Source organism: Microcebus murinus, chromosome 2 (genome assembly GCF_040939455.1).
Source record: "Microcebus murinus isolate Inina chromosome 2, M.murinus_Inina_mat1.0, whole genome shotgun sequence".
NCBI classification, from domain to species: Eukaryota; Metazoa; Chordata; class Mammalia; order Primates; family Cheirogaleidae; genus Microcebus; species Microcebus murinus.
The window spans coordinates 72,180,058-72,203,402 of NC_134105.1; the positions used below are offsets into that span (position 1 = coordinate 72,180,058).

A 23,345-nucleotide genomic window follows, 5' to 3' on the forward strand; every position below is an offset into this window, starting at 1 on the left:
TATTTTATTGATATTCAGAAAATGGAAAGATATGTGGAGTCAAGTGATTAGTGATGTGAAATGCGTATTGTAATTTAGGCATTTATTATATTAACGTGTGAGTTACTGTTCAAGGTATTGGTGGGTAAAGCCAAAATGATAGGAGAGATTAGGAAATTCCTACATGGCAGCTGAAAGCATTTTGACTTTACTTTTTGAGCCTTTAAGGAGCCAGTGAATCCTTTTGAGCTGTGATGGGCTCTTACCTCCTTTAGGAAGTAACAATGTTAATTGAGTAATTACTATGTGTCAGGAAGTGTTCTAAGGGTTTTATATGTATTAATTTTTTTTAATTCTCTTGAGATCTGTGAAGGTTCTCAAATCATTACGATAAGAAAACCAAGGCCAAGATAAGTAACTTGCCCAACGTCACAAAAGGGAGCTAGGATATAAACCTAGGAGTTGGCTCCAGAGCCTAGTTTCTCAACCAGGAAAATAAATTTAATAACATTGCAAAGAGTTAAAATTGGAAAATGGAGACTAGAGAGAGAAACCTGTCAGGAGTCTGTTGTCATAATTCATGGAAAAGGAAATAACAACATACATAAGGTAGAAATAAGTAAATGAGGGAATTCATTCTAAAGTGACTGTTGAGCTTCTAAATGTGTGCATTTGTCCAGTCCAGGATTATTAGGTACTCTGAGGTGATCTTTAGGGGCAAGACTTCTGATTACTCAAGAGCGCCATGAAAATGAATTATGGTTGTCTGTTGTGCCACCTGACTTAGTGGTTTAGAAGCTTGAGGGTGGAACAGCATATAAAATAAGTTGGAACTTGGTACTTTTTGAGGTTTGCTTTGGGCTTTTTATTAGTAATTGGTCTCACCTTGAAGTAAATAGTTTATAGAGCCACTGATTCTTCTTTTCTTTTTTTTTTTTCTTTTTTTTTTTTGAGACAGAGTCTCGCTTTGTTGTCCAGGCTAGAGTGAGTGCCGTGGCGTCAGCCTAGCTCACAGCAACCTCAAACTCCTGGGCTCGAGTGATCCTTCTGCCTCAGCCTCCCGAGTAGCTGGGACTACAGGCATGCGCCACCATGCCCGGCTAATTTTTTATATATATATATCAGTTGGCCAATTGATTTCTTTCTATTTATAGTAGAGACGGGGTCTCGCTCTTGCTCAGGCTGGTTTTGAACTCCTGACCTTGAGCAATCCGCCCGCCTCGGCCTCCCAAGAGCTAGGATTACAGGCGTGAGCCACAGCGCCCGGCCTGATTCTTCTTTTCTTACTCAGATGCTCCAAGGTGGACTAGAACTGCAAACTGGTATAATGACTGTGCTGTCTAAATAGACATTTAAATTAATACTCTTTTTTCTGACTTAAGCTAAATTTAAGCCAGTCATAAAATGCAAGAAAAAAATCATTTATGCTGGTAACATTAGTTTCAATAGTATAGTCTTATGAACTCTTTTCTAAGTGAATAAAGTAACATTAAAAGAAAAACTTTTTTCTTTTTAGAATGGCATTTACGTGTTCATTTTGTAAATTTCGAACGTTTGAAGAAAAAGATATTGAACTGCATCTGGAAAGTTCTTCGCACCAAGAGACATTAGATCATATTCAGAAACAAACCAAATTTGATAAAGTAGTTATGGAGTTTTTGCATGTAAGTATCTGTTTTTGAAGTGAGAAACATTTATTTGATGTGTATTTCTTATAATTTCATTTTTCAGTTTCTCATATCTCCCATTTTATGTTTCTAAAAACTTAATTTACTGTTTATTTAAAGAAAGAGTTGTTTTAAAATTAACTGAGAATTAGAAATAGATTCCAGTATGATAGAATTTGAATTTATTATTTGAGAAATAACTTTACATTTATTACAGTAGTTTCTGGCTGAGATGTCACAAAAAGAATTCCTTTAACAACTGTTTATTGATATAGATTCAGCTGTCACTAATTGAGAATCTACTGCATACCTCAGGTTATGCTGGATACTTTCATTCATTATTTCAGTTGGGCCTCATAACAATTCATTACCACGAAAGATCATACAACAGGTGACTTTGTCAGTAGGTGGCAGAGTCTGAATTCAGAGCCATAGAGCATGGTGTCTGTTTAGTGTCCTTTGTTTTATCAGTATGTAGTAATCAATTTAATAGTTTTTTTTTAATACCTATGAAAGATGCTATGTCAGGCATTGAAGACACAGACACTATCTTCAGTGAACTAGTAATAATTGGAAATTGAACACATTCACAGATACTCAGATGATATAGTTAAGTGGCAATGCCAAAAATACAGAAATTGAGAACAGATATTAGTTCTTACATGGTAGATATTATATCTTCTATAGGATAAGCATATACTAAGTGCTCGTTGAAAACTATTTGGGTTCTTCCTATTTTGTTTTCTAGGAATGTATGGTGAACAAATTCAAGAAAACATCTATTCGTAAGCAACAGACAAATAATCAAACAGAAGCAGTCAAAATAATTGAAAAAGATGTTATGGAAGGCAAGTAGTTAAATTGTTTTATGAAATTTACATGTGTATTTTATATATCATAATGTGTTTCAATAGAAATGATTGCCCCTAGAGTGATATAATACACAGTCATATATGGTATGGCTGTGGGTTACCAGAAATGACCTTTTTTGATTTCCTGTTCTCACATTTACAAATTTATCGCTGTTTACCATTATCTCTTTCACTTTAGCTTCAGAGGAAAAGTCACTTTTTCCTCTAGATGAAAGATACTTCTATCTGTCCTCTGTCCCTCTTATCCCTTCTCATCTTCTGAAGTTCAAATCATGAACTCTTCTGTTTTTTAGTCTTTCCTTCTCTTTTGATTCCATATCTGGAGCCTATAAGTAAGCTCTTACATAAAAAGAAAAACAAAAACAACCAATCAACAAAAGGAACAAAAGAAAAGGAAACAAAAACCTGAAAATAGTTATCCTAAACCCTGCCTTTTCTTTTTTTCTTTAAATAACCAATGGTTCTTTAAGCATAGCCCACACTGGTCTCTGCTTCTTTACTTCCCATGTATTACCTTATGCACAGTAAACAACTTTCTCCTACCAGTAGTCTACTGAAACTGCTCTGACAGAAGTTACCAACACTGACTTCCGTAGGTTCTTTTGAATCATTATCTTCTGTAACATTTTTCACCAACTACATTTTTTATGAATTATTTTCCTTCCTTAGTTTCTGTGGCACCTCACAGAAATGTTCTAATGTTCTCTTTAGAAATGGCCTAATGTTCTCTTTATCCCCTCATCATTTTTTCAGTCTCTGTGCTTTTCTTTCTCTACCAATTTTTTAGAATTTTGTATTTCTCAGTACTCTGTTATTATCTCCATTACCTTCTCCCTTTATATTCCTTCCTGATGAATTCATTTACTTACAGAGCTCAAATTAATATCTAGATGTTTATTAATAATACATTGTATTTCTAGCACAGTCTCTTCTAAACTCTGGTCTCATACATCCAACTGTCTGCTTATATCTCTCCACAACAGTCACATAAAATCAATATATCCAAAAAATTTTCATATCCTTTAGCATACCCTACCCCACAAAGAAAACAAAACAAAAACTTGCAGTTATCACCTTCATTTATATTGAAAAGGGGCCCCACCATCTACAAAGCCAGAAATATAGAGTTATCCTAAATACTTCATCTGTAGTACTGTGTCTTATTCGTTATATCTGTTAAATATTTGCCAAGTCTGTTTCTTTACTTCTGTTTTAAATACTACATTTATTCAAATTCTTATCCTTTCATTTGCCAATTACAGTATTTTCCTAACTAGTTTGCTTTCTTTCAGTCTTTTATATCTCTAATTTTACTGCATGATCTTATTACTTCAGAAACTTTCAGTGGCTCCCCGTCTTCCACAGGATAAAGTTTAAATTCCTAAATGTGGCACACAAAGCTCTTTATAATCTAGACCCTTCTCTTCCTTCTAGTCTCATCTTTTGTCTTTTCTTTATACTCTGCCCCAGCCATACTGAATTACTTGCAATTCCCAGAAAGTGCCACTTTCTCTCATACTTTACTTTTCCCTTGCATGTATTTATACTTTTACCTGTAATCAACCCCAGTCACTATTTTCAAGATGCAGAATACATTTGTTCCTTATGAATCCAATTTTGCCATCTGTTCCTTTTTCTGTACCCTTTCACATTCATAATCGTGGAAATTGTTGATTTTTCTTATTTTACTACAAAATCAACATTTGTTTTCCTTTATATTTTGGGGGGGGGATGGATTTATAGGCCTCAGAACATGATTGTTTAACATGATTAGGAAATACAGTGTAATTATACTTTATAATTTTAATCTATATATATTTAAATCTATATAGATTTATGAGATGTGGTAGAAGAACTCAAACCTATTAATACATACTCTGATCCTTTTTGTGAAAGAAGAGATATAAATAATCATGGAAAAACTAAGTAGTGAAAACTTGACTGGTCAGAGATATATGAATCATTTTTTTAATAATTGGATTTCTTTTGTAGGTGTTACTGCAGATGATCACATGATGAAAGTAGAGACTGTTCACTGCAGTGCTTGCAGTGTGTATATCCCTGCTTTACACAGTTCAGTTCAGCAGCACTTAAAATCGCCTGATCACATCAAAGGGAAACAGGTAAATTTTGATCTGTCTTATGTTGAATTATCCATCAATACTTTATTGTCCTTAGGCCATTGTTTACTACCTACTTAATCTGCATACAATCCTATCGATCTCATATGTGAATAACTAAATATATTGAAAAAAGGCATTAGAGTGTAGTGGTTAAGATTGTGGGCTTGGGGCCAGGTGCAATGGCTCATGCCTGTAATCCTAGCACTTTGGGAGGCTGAAGCAGGAGGATCACTTGCAGCCAGGAGTTTGAGACCAACCTGGGTAACTTAGCAAGACCTTGTCTCTGCAAAAAAATAAAAAAATTAGCTTGGTGTGGTGGTATGCACCTATAGTCACAGCTACTGGGGAGACTGGGACAGGAGGATTGCTTGAGCCCAGGACTTTTAGGTTGCAGTGAGCTATGATGATGTATCACTATACTCTAGCCCAGGCAACAGAGTGAGACCCTGTATCCTAGTTAGATAAATAGATAGGTAGGTAGGTAGGTAGGTAGGTAGGTAGGTAGGTAGGTAGGTAGATAGATAGATAGATAGATAGATAGATAGATAGATAGATAGATAGATAGATAGTAGCCTCTGGAGCAAGACTTCCTGGGTTTGAATCCTGGTTCAGTATATAACATGTGTTAAGCAAGTAAGTTAAACTTTCTTTGTCCAAGTTTCCTTATCTGTAAAATGAGGATGGACAGTTATTCTTTTATGTGATTGTTTTAAGGATTAAATTAATTAAAACATATAAGGCAATTAATATAGTGCCTGATAATGGTAAGCATTCAGGAAATTATAGCTGTTGTTGAACTGTTGTTTTTATTAACTTTTTTTTTAAGTTGGTACAAAACTATTTTGTGAGTGTATGTAGGTGTTTTAGAACAAAAAAAGAAAGTAAAGATTGGATTATTACCAATACATTTTTCTAATGCTTGGAAAAAAAATTAAAAGGTAGGATTACTAGTTACCATCTATTGTTATATTTTTTGAGTAGAATACTCCTGAAAAACTTACTGTTTTCTTTTTGATTAGTATATTTCTGCTTCGATATTTGTTGGCTTTATTTAGTCAAATTTACTTCAAACAATACAAATGTTTATATTGTGGGAAATTAGTTTGTTACGAAAGCAAATTTAAAGATTGACATATTAAAGACATAAGTTTTGAGTAGAGCATAGATAAGTCTTAACTTTATATTTTGTGTTGAAATGAACCTCATTTAATTCAGACTTCTTTAGGCACTTTGAGCACATGTAGTCTTTTATAAATCTTTGCACTTTTTCTTCCTTGGTATTCTCCTGATACCTTTTGGCAACTAGACATTCTATATTATTACCTTTCTTCCTCTATATAATACAGTCTTACAATAACTACAGCCTAGAGGAAGACTAATTACTCTTGTAGTGTGAAAAATTATTCTTTTTTGACAGCATGAAAATTAGTAGTTAGGAGTTGGGGAGATAGACATAGAGTAGAAATAAAAGAAAGCAACTGTCTAGTAGATCTAGACTTGTAGTATTTGGAGACTGAGTGTTTTTTATTGAAGCTGATTGACTTGAATCTTTATTTTAATTTATAGATGATTGTGGTTACAGTAGTAGTTGTTGCTCTATAGCTGAGTTTGCCAGAAAATAAATCATTTAAATCTAAGAATTTGAACATAAATACTGTTTTAATTATGGAACTAGTTTTCATGGCATGGTTTTCAAGTACCCTCAGTGTGTTCTGTTTTTTTTTTTTTTTTAATAGGCTTATAAGGAACAAATAAAACGAGAGAGTGTTTTGACTGCTACAAGCATTTTAAATAATCCAATAGTGAAGGCACGATATGAACGTTTTGTTAAGGTAAGATTTCAGGGCAAAAGCTTTTCCAGTAGTCTTGTAGTACTGTAATAATTAAATGGCGACATAGTAATCCTTTGTGGTATTTAAATATAGCACAACATATTAGGAATAGTTTTACTTAATATCTTGCATATAGGTAAAACATCTTTTTCCTAATTATTGTGATTGGCTAAGAGGGGAATAGTAAGTTATTCTTCTCTTATTCTCTTTCTAGCTCTGAGTCAGTTGAGAGATACACAAGAATTGGATAGAAGATCAAAATGTTAGCTTTATTCTTGATTTAAAAATAAGATTGACTTGGAGAATATATCTTAGATATGTAGTTACTGTGGACTTTTATATTTCACTCCTAACTTAAGTTTACATCCCCCCAACCTCTGTGACTGGCCCAGATGGACATCACTAGGCTCCCCCTAGTTTACCACACCACATAAAGCAGACTAGAATATATTCCTTCCATTGCTAGGAAGACCCAGAGAGGGAACCCACGAAGGAATGAGTTATGTACACTCAGTTTCTTCTTCCAAGCATACTAATTAGGTAAATCATTCCTCTTCCTTGGATAAAAGTTGGAGAGGAAGCAGGTAGTCAGATATGTTGTTTCAGAAGGGCAGGAGAAAAGAGGTTTGCTCCTAATGTTAGGAAACTCAGATGTGAACGATTGGTATACTTGGCTCACTTTACTCCTTAGGGTTTTTGACATATATTATTGCTTGAATCCACTTTGACATAAAATTTATTTTAAACACTTATACAAATAAGAACTTACTATTATTCAGGAAATTAATAGGAATAAATTTTAGAATATAGTTTTGAGTCTTTACAAAATAAAACCTAGCTTAAAATCATTCTACACTGAAGAGAGCTGTTATGTTGAAGAATTATAACAGTTATTTATATTAGTAAGTAAATATTTTGTGCCGGGCGCGGTGGCTCATGCCTGTAATCCTAGCACTCTGGGAGGCCGAGGCGGGCGGATTGCTCGAGGTCAGGAGTTCGAAACCAGCCTGAGCAAGAGGGAGACCCTGTCTCTACTATAAATAGAAACAAATTAATTGGCCAACTAATATATATAGAAAAAATGAGCTGGGCATGGTGGTGCATGCCTGTAGTCCCAGCTACTTGGGAGGCTGAGGCAGAAGGATTGCTTGAGCCCAGGAGTTTGAGGTTGCTGTGAGCTAGGCTGACGCCACTGCACTCACTCTAGCCTGGGCAACAAAGCAAGACTGTGTCTCAAAAAAATAAATAAATAAATAAATAAATAAATAAATACATATTTTGTAGCTTAAAGAAGTATTATTTATTTTCTCTATCATGGTGATTACCAGTTCCTCTGTGAAGAAACCTGATGTGTATTTTAATGACCATTAAATTATCCCTCAAACAGTGACTTCTGAGTTGGATAATCTTGCTTCTTTTGGCGTGCTTCTTAGGGGCTTATTTTCTAATTTGTTAATCATATCGTCACTGTTTACTACATTCTTGACACTGCTTTAAAAAAAATGAACACAGTTCTGAATTGAAATTTTATGGGAAGTATAGTGTTTAATTTAGCTATGATGCCCTTATCAAAAGGACAAGAGCTTCATGGCTATATTAGGAAAAATTAGATTTTTATCCTTGCTTTGTCACAACTTTTGAGAAGTTAGTAGTTTATTGATGTAAAAAGTATTTTTTAATGAGGGAGGAATATAAAATTAGAATTTCTGTAGTGTTTTCAAACTACACAATTGAGTCACTCATGTAACGGGAGACAACACTTGTGTTGTCTCATGTGCATGTTGTAGAGAAAGCACTGCACTTAGGAAAACTCTTCTGGAACCTTGTTATTCAGACTATAATCTGTGGACCAGCAGTATTAGTATCACTTGGGGGCTCTATTAGAAATGCAGAATTTTAGGTCCTACCCAGGCCTACTGAATAAAAATCTTTTAATAAGATCCCAGTTGCTTCATATGCATGTTAAAATTCAAGAAGCACTGGAGTCACATGACCAATGAGAGATCATTGGATCTCTCTTTGTTCTGCATTCCTTTTGCTCTGTTCCATATTGCTATTCCTCAGAACATTCATTCTCTGCTCATGGTCCGCTTTGGTCATGGCTTAAACATCTTTCACTGGCAAGTGCTCTGAGAAAATACCCTTTTAAATCCTTTTCCCCATCAAATAAATTGATAAGTTCATCAATCTCTTAATTCTCCAGCTGTATCATCTTGTTCTATCTTCACTCTCTGCTCTGGGCACTTGTGGTCACCCCTTTCAACATGAAATGCTGCTGTTCTTTTACCATTTAACAGTTTCCAACACTATGCCATCTGTGGTTAGCTTTATTAATTGTCTGCCTTGCTAAAAAATACTATGAAATTGTGCCAGTACCATGTTTGCAAGATTTTCACTCAGTTCACAGTAATTTTACATACTGTCAATGTAATGTGTTTCCTATAGTGACTGTTTCAAATCTTTTTCATGTCTCACATCCCAGATTTCATACTTATTCTCCTCACTTCCCATATTCTTATTTCTTCTCTTGCATTACGGATATTGAGACCATTATGTTCTCCTCTCTGCCATATATATATATATATATATATGTCTTTCCCTAATCTTTATTGTTATCTGTGAGGGAAGATATTCTTCTTTGCCTTTCATCTGTGTTCTTGTCTTATCATTATCTTTTCCCTTACTTGCATCTGATGTTTTTCTTATGTTTTTCTGGTCTTCCCCAAACAGACATGCTTATGTGTTCCCTAAACTAAAAATGACTTAATTTTTCCTAGACTTTTATTATTAACTCTTCTCTTCCCACCATGCTTGAACAGATAGTTTACCTTAATGTGCTTTTTACTTCCTATTATTCACTTTTTAAACTAGTAGTTATCAACTGGAGGAACGTAGTCAGAATCACCTGTGAGGCGAAGAGCAACTAAAAAGCTACCTAGGCCTTTTTCCAGACCTTCTGAATTAGTGTTTTCCAAAATTCGCGATAAATATCTCCTGAAATGTTTCTTCAACATGCAGGTTACCGGTCTTCTACCCTGGGAATTTTGATTCAGGAGGCCCAGGATTGATTCAGGAATTTGTGTTTTTAGCAGGAGTTCTAGGACTTGACTAAATTAAAATCCCAGAGTGTGGAACCAGAGCCTTCATATTTTGAGAACTTCACAGGAAATTATGAAGATACATTCTGTACAACTGCTAAGCCTTACATTATACTTCTAAAACTTTCTTCCTAAGATTACCAGTGATGTAATTATCAAATCTAGTGGCCTTTAAAAAATGTTAACATTATTATCATTTTAAACATACAAAAGTAAAGAGGGATAGTATAATAAATCCTAAAGAACCTCATTCAGTTATAAAGATGATCAACTCTAGTGAACTTTTTCAGTCCTTTTGTACTTTTATCTATTTGCATCATTTGGCAGTGTTCATCTTTCACTTAGTCTTGAAACTATTTTACTAGATAATATTTTACTTTCGTGGTTTTCCTCCTGCACCCAGTATTCGTTCTCTTCTGACTTCTGCCCCCATTCACAGTATAGGTATTTTTATAGGATTTTATTCCAGCCCTTTTTAACATTTAACTCCTCTAGTCCCACCCCAGGGCTGTCCCATTTACTGTGCACTGTATGCACACAATTCACAAATGTAAAATCTACTTTGGACTCTCCTCTTTTAAGTTGCAAGTTTATAGCTGCCTGTTAGACTTTTAGACACCTGAAATTCTAATTGTGCATAACATACACTTACCTACTTCTTTCCCTTTTCTTTTCCATTAGAATAGGGATTCTAATGACCTATTCTGTTAATGCTGTCACCACATCTTTTACATTTCCCTGTTTCAGGCTATTAGAGTAGCCCCTAGTATCTCTTCTCTTGCTACTTCACTTCATCCTGCACATTCCTACCTGGTTAATCATAAAGGGTAGCACCAGTCTTAATACTTGCCTGTTTTAATAACCTTTGCTGACACTTCATTTCTTACCACATTATTATAGCTTTCTCAGATAGTCCAATTTATATGAGATTTGACCCAGATACATAATTCAAATATTTAAATAAAATATTAAAATAAAATTGTACCTGTGAATGTTTACCGAATTAAAGATTTGTCTACTTTCTTAAAGTAGAAATGAGGCATGATATCTAGTAGAAAAAACAAGGCACCTAATTTTCATTTGAGTTTTAAAGAGATCCTATAACAGTAGTACATTGAATACTGGTATAATTAAGTAAACTGTAAATTTTTGCATCATCTGTTTGGTTTCTACTACAAACCACATATTTGCCTTTAGCATATATATATGATTTTAGAAATTCAGTTACAAAGAAAATATGACCTGTGAGTACTCCAGCTGATGGCATATAAAGTAATGGCTTCAGTAAATTATATACCCACATTGGTAAGAAATAGGTATTCAACAAATATTTAATTGCTTTGTTATAAGTTAAAATAAAAAGTGTCAAATAGTATTTCTTCTTCATGATATAGCAAATAAAAATGTCATTGATGTCAAAATGAATGTTCTGATTTTAAAAGCCTTGTCTCATGTTTTTAGGGTGAGAATCCTTTTGAAATTCAAGATCATTCTCAGGATCAGCAAATAGAAGGAGATGAAGAGGATGAAGAAAAGATTGATGAGCCTATTGAAGAAGAAGATGATGAAGAGGAGGAGGAAGAAGTAGAGGGAGTAGGAGAGGCAGAGGAAGTGGAAGAAGTGGAGGAAGTGGAGGACGTGGGAGAAACTGGAGGAGTAGAGGGCAAGGAGGACACAGAGGGAGGTGGGGAAGCAGGGGCAGTGGGGGAAGTAGAGGGAGTGGGGGGAGTAGAGGAAGAAGAGGCAAAGGAGGAGCCTGTTGACATCCCTCCTGAACAACCTGAAGAAAATTAAATATAAGGTATTAGATTTAAAAGGAGCTTTAAATTTCTGTCCTAACGTGGAAAAGGGTAAGAATTTTATTAGGTCATTAAATATGAAATGTCCAGTTTCGAATCAAAAGTGTATTTTATTGTATCTCAAACAAGAAACAGTACAATTAGTCAAAGTGTGTGCCTAAACTATTGACACGGTTTTGCTGTCTTAACAGTAGCTTGTTTATGCCTGCAACAAAGAGAGTGAGTGGCAGTGGAGAGTGAGTGGCAATGAAATTGCAAAAGGTGTTTTCCACAGCTTGTTGAGGGTTTAATATTTTTCCTTGCAAGAAGTGGCCCAAAGCCTGGAAGAAGCGGTGGTCAGTTGATGCAAGGTCTGGTAAATATGGTGGAAGACAGAGAGTTTCCAAGTCCAGCCTCTGTAGTTTGAGCAGTGTTGTTTGTGCAACATGTGGTTGAGCATTGTCTTACAAGGATTGGCCTGTCTCTGTTGACCAAATTTGGCTGCTTAATTGCAAGCATCCTTATCATTCATCCAACTGGTGGCAGTAGACATCTGCTGTAATCCATTGACCAAGTTTCACACAAAGCTGTAGTGGATAATACCAGTGCTGGACCACCAAACAGGCACCATTAGCTTTTTTTGATGAATATTTGGTTTTGAACTGTGTTTTGGCACTTCATCTTTATCCACCTGTTGTGCCTAATGCTTGCAATTGTCAAAAAGAATCCATTTTTCATCACATGTAACAATGTGGTATAGAAATAGTTTGCCTTTATATCGTGACAGCAAAGAAAGGCAAACTTTGAGATGCTTTTTCTTTTGTTGCTCATTTAATTCATGCAGTACCCATCTCTCCAGCTTCCTTACCTTGCTGATTTGTTTCCAGTGGTCCAATATTGTTGGAATAGTAACATCAAACCTTGCTGCTAATTCTTAGGTAGGTTGAGATAGATTCACTTCCACTATAGCTTTCAGCTTATCATTATTCACCTTGGTCTTAGGTTGCTCAGGTGGCTCATTTTCAAGAGTAAAATCACCAGAACAGAACTTCTCAAACCATCGATATACTGTGTGTTCATTAGGCACATCCTTCCCAAACACTTCATTGATATTTTAATAAAGCTGTCTGCACTGCATTAATTCCACAGCGGAACTCATATTTGAAAATAACATAAATTTTTGACTTATCCCTGGTTTCACAAAAGTTGCTCTAAAAATTTTTTTGAAAGATAGTCACAAGCCAAACCGTGTGTTTGAAAGACTGAGGATCTACATAGAAATAAAACAAGGAGTGTTAAGGTGAAATGTCAGAGATGTCAACTTAGTACTTAAGGAAATATTGGACATTTCATACTTAATAACCTAATAGTTTAAAATATGAGTTAACACCCATGTTGCATGCATTCCACACATTAAAATTGTGTTTTATATAATTTCTAAATGTTTGGCATTTGTTTAATAAAATGACGGTAAGACTATTTTAGTTTAGTTTTTATAGCTACCAAACTAGATCTGATAAATTGTTTGTATAATTTTTAAGCTTGATTTTTATTACTTTATTGGTGTTAAGGATAACAAACATGTATTAGTAGTATATTCTAATCATTTGAACTTAAATGCTGCTCTTGGGAGTGAATATTCAAGTGTGCATTAATTTTTTGAATACTTACCCTAGAAGAGATAAATTGGGCAAGTATTTTGTGCTCTGTGTATTTTTTTACAGCATTGGACATTGAATAGTAATTTGCGTTAAGATACGCTTAAAGGCTTTTTGTGACCATGTTTCCCTTTGTAGCAATAAAATGTTTTTTACAAAATCTTTCTCCCTGGATTAGCAATTTAAATGAAATAGTTCATCAATTAAATGAGTATTTAAAATCAAGATTTGCCTTAATGTATGAGTTCAGGTCACAGTATTTCAAGATGATTGAGAAGACTTGAATTAAAGAAAATTTTTTTCTCAACATCATATTTTTAAAATGTACGACTGAAATATTTTTTTTAACACATTTCAAATAGAGGTCAGTCTGTAACTGACCTTGTTTATACTTGTTTCAGTTTGTTCCTTTTCTCTGTGCCTGTGTCAGATCTTGAAATCTTCCTGAAAATACATTTGAATACAAATAAGTCTTTTGTAGTTGCGTTAGTTCTTTTGTCATGTCTGTTTTTGGCTGAAGAACCAAACTATCTTTTTTAAAATAATTATTTCTTTTTCAAATATTTCTCTCCCTATTTTTCTCTTTTACAGTTTATGGCTTGTATTCTTAAGGATCTCATAAGTAATTTATTTTCAAATGACGATCTATCTATGTCACTGAAAAGTAGTGCTCTATCTCTTTGAATCTTTACTTTGGCTTTTTTTAAGAGAGGGGCTTTATTTCAATGAAATTAGCTTCTTAAAGTTTTGAGGCATTGAATGGATGAATGTGTAGGTATATTAAATAGTAAGGCATTAAGCGGATGAGTACATGTACATGTGTAGAATTCTGCAGGTAATTTCTCTTTTTACACAAAACAAGGCTTTTAAAACTAGATTTCCTGGACCAGTATGGTGTTTTTTTTTTTTTTTTTTTTTTAGGTGAGCTAGGTTTGCTTACCTTTAAGTTGGGAATATCTAGTAGACACTTATATCTAATTGTAGGGATTTGGAGCCAAATAAGGGAAAGTTAATTGAAGACTAGAGAAAATTGGATCCTGTGTAGGAGTCTGTATTTACTTTGTAGGCTTCTGAAAGCCTTTTTGCTTAGGATTTCAAATTTTAAGGATAATAGGACTTGATTAACCCTCTTGTTTCTCCTTTATTTTAAAATACTTGTAAGTGCTAAGGTAAAATAATAATAGGGTCTCCCGGATTATAGTTAGTATTTGGTTCTTTCGATACTAAGTAGGGTGATTTAAAAAATGACTGAGATAGGGGCCGGGCGCGGTGGCTCACGCCTGTAATCCTAGCACTCTGGGAGGCCAAGGCGGGCGGATTGCTCAAGGTCAGGAGTTAAAAACCAGCCTGAGCGAGACCCCGTCTCTACCATAAAAATAGAAAGAAATTAATTGGCCAACTAATATATATAATATAAAAATCAGCCGGGCATGGTGGCGCATGCCTGTAGTCCCAGCTACTCGGGAGCCTGAGACAGGAGGATCGCTTGAGCCCAGGAGTTTGAGGTTGCTGTGAGCTAGGCTGACGCCACGGCACTCACTCTAGCCTAGGCAAGAAAGCGAGACTCTGTCTCAAAAAAAAAAAAAAAAATGACTGAGATAGGAAACTTTTAGAAAGAATGCTGGCTGGGTTTGGTGGCTCACGCCTGTAATCCTAGCACTCTGGGAGGCCAAGGTGTGAGGATCACTTGAGGTCAGGAGTTCAAGACCAGCCTGAGCAAGAGCAAGACTTCATCTCTACTAAAAATAGAAAAAATATTAGCTGAGCATAGTGGTGCACACCTGTAGTTCCAGCTACTCAGGAGGCTGAGGCAGGAGAATCTCTTAAGCCCAGGAGTTTGAGGTTTTGAGGTTGCAGTGAGCTATCATGACCCCCATTGCACTCTAGTGCCCAGGTGACAGTGAGACTCTGTCTCAAAAAAAAAAAAAAAAATCCTATATAAGCAAGAATCCTGTGTAACAACTTACTGGTAAGTGTTTTAGAATGAGAGACAGGAAAGAACATCTAAGTAGTATTTTTTTGTGGAAAGCATTAGTCTTTATACAGACTAGCTTATTTGAAAGATATTAATAAAGTGTATTTTGTTCTGCTTAGTTCAAAAATTCACATTTATGTATTTCCTATTGTGTAATTTGTAGATGGGTTAGTTTATAGGCAGATTATATTTTGTGATCTGTATATATTTTCATTGCTTTTATTTTTTTTTATTTTTTTATTTTTTATTTTTTATTTTTTTTTTTTGAGACAGAGTCTCGCTTTGTTGCCCAGGCTAGAGTGAGTGCCATGGCGTCAGCCTAGCTCACAGCAACCTCAAACTCCTGGGCTCGAGTGATCCTTCTGCCTCAGCCTCCCGGGTAGCTGGGACTACAGGCATGCGCCACCATGCCCAGCTAATTTTTTATATATATATCAGTTGGCCAATTAATTTCTTTCTATTTATAGTAGAGACAGGGTCTCGCTCTTGCTCAGGCTGGTTTTGAACTCCTGACCTTGAGCAATCCGCCCGCCTCGGCCTCCCAAGAGCTAGGATTACAGGCGTGAGCCACAGCGCCCGGCCTTCATTGCTTTTATATAATAAGGATTTATATAAGATCTTTAATAACCTTTCAACTTCTATTTTCCAAATACTGTTTTCTTTATTAAAAAGTAAGATATTAAAAAATGAGATATACAGTTTTAAATAACCAAAGACATTTATTTACAACCTGTACAGTTGTTTAAGCCAGATGCCTAGGGACTGTCCTGTATTCATCCCTTTTTATCACTTCCTACTTCCAATCTATCAGAAAGTCTGTCCTACTTCCAAAATTTATTAGCCTACTTTTCCACCTCCATTGCTACCAGCCTCGTTCAAGTCTTGTTCTTCTCTTCCTTCGACTATTGAAATAGCCAGCTAATCTTGCTTCGACCCTTATCCTGCTAGACTCAGTTTTTTACAAAGAAAGATAAGCTTTTAAAAATGTAATTCAGATAATGTTAATCTCATGCTTTCTTTTACACCTGTACAATCCAAACTCCTTACCGAGGCAATCCAACTGGCCTAGGTTTTCCACTTTATATCATTCCATTCTTCTCACCACACATACTAGCCTTCTGTTACTTTTTTTTGGATGAAGCTCTTTCCTACAAAGCTCTTTGCATTTTCTGTAGTTTATACCTGTCAGCTTTCCTTGGCTGACTATCCTAACCTATCTCTACTTCAACCAATCTCTACTTACAAAAGTAGGGAAACTCCTACTTTGATATGGGAGAATGATAAGCACCAGAAATTTGTTTGAGCAACCTATCAATGCTCTAAAAGTGCAATCACTGACTATCACCTTCAAAATCACCTGGGATACTTGTTAAAAACACATCTCCAAGCTGGGCCTGGTGGAGCACACCTGTGGTCCCAGCTATTTGGGATGCTGGGACTTCATTCTTCAGGTTATGTTAAGTGTTAGAAAAGGGCAGTAGTTCTTAAATTTTTGTAAAAGTGAAGATTTTGGGGCATCACACCAGATTTACTAGAAGATATTATTTGGAGATGGTGTTTTTTTTTCTTTTTTTAATTTCAAAAGTTTTTATATTTTTAGAGATGGGATCTTGCTATGTTGCCCAGGCAGGATTTTAACTCTTGAGCTTAAGTGAACCGCCCACCTCTGCATCCCAAATAGCTGGGACCACAGGTGTGCTCCACCATGCCCAGCTTGGAGATGTTGTGTTTTTAACAAGTATCCCAGGTGATTTTGAAGGTGATAGTCAGTGGTTGCACTTTTAGAGCATTGATAGGACGCTCAAATAAATTTCAGGTGTTTATCATTTTCCCATATCAAAGTAGGAGTTTCCCTACTTTTGTAAGTAGAGATAGGTTTGAGGGATTTTCCATAATAATTTATGAAGGCATTAGAATCTGTAACAGACCTCTAGGAATCAGAAACCTGGGCCTTGTTCTTTTTAAATTTAATATTTAAAATTATATTGTGAAGTCAGTAGAGATAGTTTTCCTATATAACAAGCTCTGTCTTGTATACATAGACACAGAACAAAGAACTTAAAAAAGCAAATGTTGGTAGTGCATGTTGAAATGTATTTAAGAATTCTGTTTTTGTTGGCAAGATTGTTCTTGTTGTAGAAGTAGAGACTGTCAGATTATTTTAGACATTTAACATTTGATTTATTTACCAAATTGTCCTTATTTTGAATATAAGCAAACTTTTTTTTATTGTGGTAAACTATACATAGCATAAGATTTACCATTCTAACCATTTTTGAGTGTACAGTTCAGTGGCATTAATTATAAGCAATCTTTTGATTACAGTTTAACATCTGTAATGGAGAAAGTGGAGTAGTCATATAGGCAGAAATGTTCTAGTCCATGTTACACTTACAGTTAATATTATATGTTAACAATTTGACTTTATTTGATAGTTATAGGGCCTACCCTGACAGCGGGGTTCTTATTTGGTATGCAAATGAAACGAGGGAGACTACAAGGCTAGAGGACAGATTCTTGGCAATGGTAAATTCAGTAGGCCCTGCCACTGTTTGAGGCCTCCTTGGAAACAGCCATAATAGTCTAGTCTCATCTCACTTTGCCCTTCCTCTTGCCCTGATTTTCCTGGGTTTTGTTTTAAAATTTTTTTTTAAGTGGCCGGGCGTGGTGGCTCACGCCTGTAATCCTAGCACTTTGGGAGGCCGAGGCGGGCGGATTGCTCAAGGTCAGGAGTTCGAAACCAGCCTGAGCGAGACCCCATCTCTACTAAAAATAGAAATAAATTAATTGACCAACTAAAAATATATATACAAAAAATTAGCCGGGCATGGTGGCGCATGCCTGTAGTCCCAGCTACTCGGGAGGCTGAGGCAGGAGGATTGCTTGAGCCAGGAGTTTGAGGTTGCTGTGAGCTAGGCTGACGCCACGGCACTCACTCTAGCCTGGGCAACAAAGTGAGACTCTGTCTCAAAAAAAAAAAAAAATTTTTTTTAAGTATTAGGAGTAGGGGTGAGGTGGTGTCGATGGTGACAAATGGCCTCCCTAATGACAGCGAGGCATGAAACAGCATAGAGTGTGGAAGGCAACTCTGAGTAGCTTGGTTATTAGGTGGGTATAAAGTAGGAATGTGGGTGAGCTACAGATCAAAATGTCATACCAGATTCAAGTTGTTATTTTCTAAAGTTCTATTAAAATTACAGAAGACATACAATGATAAAAAATTACAGTAATAAAGATAAGTTTATAACCACACTAGAAAGACAACAGGGTGCTGTGAGATATTTCTAAAAGATAAAAAATAAGGAATTAGATCCTGGTGAAACGAAAGAGCCAAGTAACTGACAGCCACATACAGATGGTAATTAAGGAATTACTTCCACTTTTAGAGGCAACTGTGAGATAGGTGTCTGTTCTTTCATAAGCCAGATTTTTAAAGAACTAAATAGTTATTTGAGTTATCAGAGCTGCCGGTCCACAGAATTATTCCAAGTAGCTGTTTGCCAAATAAAGTGAGACCCCCAGAGCACATAAGCAGAGCATATATAGAGAGGCCGTTGAAGTGTGGCAGTGCCCCAGGTGTTTTTTGGTTACCACAAGGGGTTTTTATTTCTCATATTTAGAAGACAAGCAAACAAAGAAAAATCTGCTGGCTATCCTTTCCTTTCTCTCTCTCTCTCTTTTTTTTTTTTTAACTATGTTCTTTCCTCCTTCCTCATGCAATTAAAATGCTAGGTTCTCTGTAATCACAATCTTCCAGGGAATTTTTCACTCAATATAAGAAAATAATCTCCAGGTAATAATACTGAAAAATCTATTGGTTGGAAAACCACCATCTACAGGCCTTCCACTACCTGTTTTTTGTGTGGGTTTTATATTTTTAAAGGATTGTAGAAAACCAAGACACAATATATGCCAGATACCATATGTGGACCTCAAAGCTTAATCTTTACATATAGAATTGCTGACTCCTAGGCTGTCCTTTACAGAGACAAACAATCAAGAAACAACAAACATTTAAGGAAAAAAGCTACATGAAAGGCAGCAAACTTAACAAGCAGAAAGAATTCCTGGGGAAACAATGCAGGGGAAAAAAGTAACTTTAGAGTAAGTATAACTAGTTTTACATAGAATAGAATATAATTAGTACTAACTATAATAATTAGTTTTATATATAATCCTCAGTATTATACACCATTGTAATTTTGAAAGAGATTTCAGAGGTTATTGTACTAATTTAAAAAATGCAAGTTGCTATGAAAAAGAAGCATCTTGGAAATAAAAAAGTGGTTGCTAAAATGATGTCTATTTTAGACTGATTAGTTGAATAAACACAGCTGAGAATCAAATTACTGAGTGAGAATTTTGAGCTGAGCGATACTCCAGAATCTTACAAGAAAAGGTTAAAAGAAATTATAAGAAAATACATGTAGACATCTCTCTCTCTCTCCCTCTCTCTCTCTCTCTTTTTTTTTTTTTGAGACAGAGTATCACTTTGTTGCCTGGGCTAGAGTGCCATGGTATCAGCCTAGCTCACAGCAACCTCAAACTCCTGGGCTCAAGCAATCCTTCTGCCTCAACCTTCTGAGTAGCTGAGACTACAGGCATGCACCACCATGCCCAGCTAATTTTTTCTATATATTTTTTAGCTGTCCAAGTAATTTATTTCTATTTTTAGTATAGACAGGGTCTCGCTCTTGCTCAGGCTGGTCTCGAACTCCTAAGCTCAAGCCATCCACCCACCTTAGCCTTCCAGAGTGCTTAGGATTACAGGTGTGAGCCACCGCACCCAGCTGACATATATCTATTAACAACATAGAAGATCCAAGAAAACACCATCCATTTAAGATTAAACAAAATGAGGTTAGGAACCATATGTAAAAGAATTCACCATCAAAAACCCTGCATATATCACAGTGCCAGGCAAATAGTAAGTACTCAATAAATAATTTTGAATACATATGTATGCATGAGTGTGTGTGTGTGTGTATATAAAAATAAATATATAGGAGTTCTAATAGGTAAAAAAAAATGAGAAAGAATAGGGGAAAAGAAACTTCTGATGAAAAATTCATACTGGCTCAAGTGCTGAACAAAAATAATGAAAAAGGAGTCATACAGGATAAATACAAAATTTCTGTAACCCCAGACTAATAGGAAAAATCTCCAAGTGTCTAAAGAGGGGCAATTTATAAGGGGAAAAGAATGAAATTGGACTCAGACTTGTCATCTCTACATTGGGATGCTAGAAGATATTGCTATTTTTGAAGTTATGAGGGAGAACTATTTTGAATTTAGAATTCTATCGAGTCAAATTATCAAGAGTGAGGGAACAATATTTTAATAATTTTAGAACATCCAAGGATATTAGAAATTAACTGTCTTGAAACTATGCACAAAGCAAGATATCAAATTATATATTAAAAAACCCAGTGGATAAAGAAGAAGACATTGACAAATTTAGAGTCTTAGCTAAGTATTTGAACATAGTTCTCTCAGAAATTGTTGAGTTCAAAATTGAGGAAAGAGATTTTGAATCATACAGTTTACAAATTTTAATAGAGTATTTGTTTTCAAATGCCATGAAAAGATGACCATGAAGCAGGCCACAAAAAGTCATTTTTGTTAAGTAGAAATCATACAGGGGACATCTGTCATCACAATACAATAAAACTAGAAATCAACAAGTGGATAGCAATAAATCAATTAATAAAAAATCAGATATAAAAGAAAACACTGTTCTTGCAATGCATTTATTTTGTTTTAATTTTTTGTTTGTTTTATGTTTCCTGGGTTTTTTGTTTGTTTTATGTTTCCTAGGTGACCTGACACAGACTTGTAATGCATTTAAAAGAAAATAAAAACAGGAAATTTTAAGAAAATTCCTATTTTATATAACCAGTTCTACATTATATGAAATGTTGAAACACCTCAGTTTGGTCTCTGAGGCTAGCATAACCTTTATTCCAGAAAATTGTGCATTAAAGATAACTACAGACCAATCTCACTTATGAACAAATGTAATCATTGAGCAAACATTACCAATTAAATCCAAAAGAATAATATGTCATGGCAAAGTAGGGTTTATCCAAAGAATGCAACATAATCTATTAATGTAACTCAATCCATTAGGAACTCTATTACTGTCAAATAAAAGAACATTAAATGGAAAAAAATTACATGATAATTTTGATATATGCTGGGAAAATATTTCCTAAAATTTAACACTTATTACAGATTTAAATTATGTCAGGCTAGGAATAGAAGAAAACTTTTTTAACATAGCTAAGGAGGACTAACAGAAAGCTTTAGCAAACATCCACATTCAATTCAGGATCATGACAAAGATGCCTGTTGGCTACAAAAATCATTTAACCCTAAGAAATAGAAATTGTGGAGAGAATCAACTGAAAAGCTATGAGAAATAATAAAAAGTGATTTTAATAGTTCAACATATGAAATCTTTAGCTTTGTACAGAGTAGCATTGGCCAATTGGAAATGTAATTTTAAAATCTCATTTGCAACAAAAATCTGGACTAGATACTAATTAGGAATAAATAATGGGAAAACTACGGGATACATACAAGAAAAACTATACATTTGAATGAAGGAAATAAAATGCTTGGATAAATGGAGTAACATTCCGTGTTCCTATCTACAAAAAATATTGTCAGTATGTCAATTATCTTAAGATGAATTTATGAGTTAATTACTATTCCAATTGTTATTTAGAATTAGTATTGGCTATGAGAAAAAGTTAAAAAAGAAAACAGTGGCATAAGGAAGATTGAAGTGTCTTTCTCTTATATATAAGTTCAGGTAGACAATTCAGGGCTAGTGGCACCCTTCAAGGTATCAGAGACTGAGGCTCCTTCTATCTTGTTGCACTGCCATCTTCAAAACCTCAGATCTCTAATCCTGTCTATATTCTCACCAGTGGAGAGGGAGAAAAGGAAGCCACACACCTCCACTTTAAGAACTGTTCTCAGAAATTGTACCTACTCTTCTACATTAATCTCATTGCTTTAAAGAGGCACATGAACACACCTAACTGCCAGGAAGGCTAGGAATTGTATTTGTTCTATATGGCCATATTTCTACCTGAAAAAGCAGGGGTTTTATTATACAAAAAGGGGAGAATGGGTATTAGGTTACTACTAGCAGTATATACCATTTAAGCTGAGTCAGGAATTCATATGCAAAGTAAGTAATCAAGAAAAATGGGCCGGGCGCAGTGGCTCACACCTGTAATCCTAGCACTTTGAGAGGCCAAGGCAGCGGATTGCTCGAGGTCAGGAGTTCGAAACCAGCCTGAGCAAGAGTGAGACCCTGTCTCTACTATAAATAGAAATTAATTGGCCAACTAATATATATAGAAAAAAAAATTAGCCAGGCATGGTGGCACATGCCAGTAGTCCCAGCTACTTGGGAGGCTGAGGCAGCAGGGTTGCTTGAGCCCTGGAGTTTGAGGTTGTTGTGAGCTAGGCTGACGCCATGGCACTCACTCTAGCCTGGGCAACAAAGCGAGACTCTGTCTCAAAAAAAAAAAAAAAAAAAATGCAAAATGAGGAAAGTTTGGCTTACATTTCTAACTTGAAACAAAACTACAATAAGTGCTAGCTTAGGCATCACATAATGCTAAACTTGAAACAATACAGAGAATATTAGCATGGCCCCTGTGCATGGATGACATGTAAATTCGTTTTCCATATTTTAAAAAATCCAACAAACAAAACTATAATAATAAGTAAATCAAAGATAAATAGGTAAATAGATAAATGAAACAAAGAAACAGACTCATGTAATATGTAAATATATAATATATATTAAAATCATGGGTAAAAGATAAAAGTAACCTATGAATGATTTGGAGACAATTGGGAGAAGGCATGCCTATATCACATTATATACAAACATAAATTTTAAGTGGATTAAAGAGATAAAGGTTAAAAAACTACAAAAGTGCTAAAACAAAATGTAAGAAAATGGTTTAGAATTTTGAGGTTTTTGTAAGTAAGAAACTATAAAGAAAACAGTTTGACAAATTTGGTACATGAAAAAAAAAAAGCTATGGGTGAAAGGCACCATAAACAAAATTGAAAGAAGAGTAACAGAAGGAGAGAATATTTGTGATATGTATAAGAGACAGAAGAGTAAATTAAATCAACCGAGAGCTCCAGTTTATTGACTATTATATGGCTAAATATGCAAAGATTTATAGTAGCCACTGTTGGTAAGGAAAACAAGCCCTTTCCAAGATGGTCAATGACTGCATACATTGCTTTGCCTTATTTAGAGGGCAATTTGGAAGCAACAAGCAAAATTTAAAATGCACACACCCTTTAACCCAGCAATCTCACTTATA

The 23,345-nt window shown here is 35.1% G+C and overlaps 1 protein-coding gene and 1 non-coding gene across 4 annotated transcripts in view; both read left to right on the forward strand.

Annotated features, from left to right (window-relative positions):
- The window catches only part of ZNF326 (zinc finger protein 326), a 36,048-nt gene extending 22,881 nt beyond the window's left edge, over nt 1-13,167 (forward strand). For all 3 annotated transcript variants that reach the window (XM_075999791.1, XM_012790865.2, XM_020282953.2), the window contains 5 exons: nt 1,496-1,643; nt 2,395-2,494; nt 4,511-4,641; nt 6,378-6,473; nt 11,033-13,167. In XM_075999791.1, the coding sequence (XP_075855906.1) occupies nt 1,496-1,643; nt 2,395-2,494; nt 4,511-4,641; nt 6,378-6,473; nt 11,033-11,365 (808 nt within the window). In that variant the 3' untranslated portion in view covers nt 11,366-13,167. The remainder of the gene's footprint in view (nt 1-1,495; nt 1,644-2,394; nt 2,495-4,510; nt 4,642-6,377; nt 6,474-11,032) is intronic.
- Nucleotides 13,168-22,593: 9,426 nt separating this feature from the next.
- On the forward strand, nt 22,594-22,696 carry LOC142869761 (U6 spliceosomal RNA). The gene has a single exon (XR_012918329.1). It is a non-coding gene; the product is annotated as a U6 spliceosomal RNA (small nuclear RNA).
- Nucleotides 22,697-23,345: the final 649 nt, after the last annotated feature.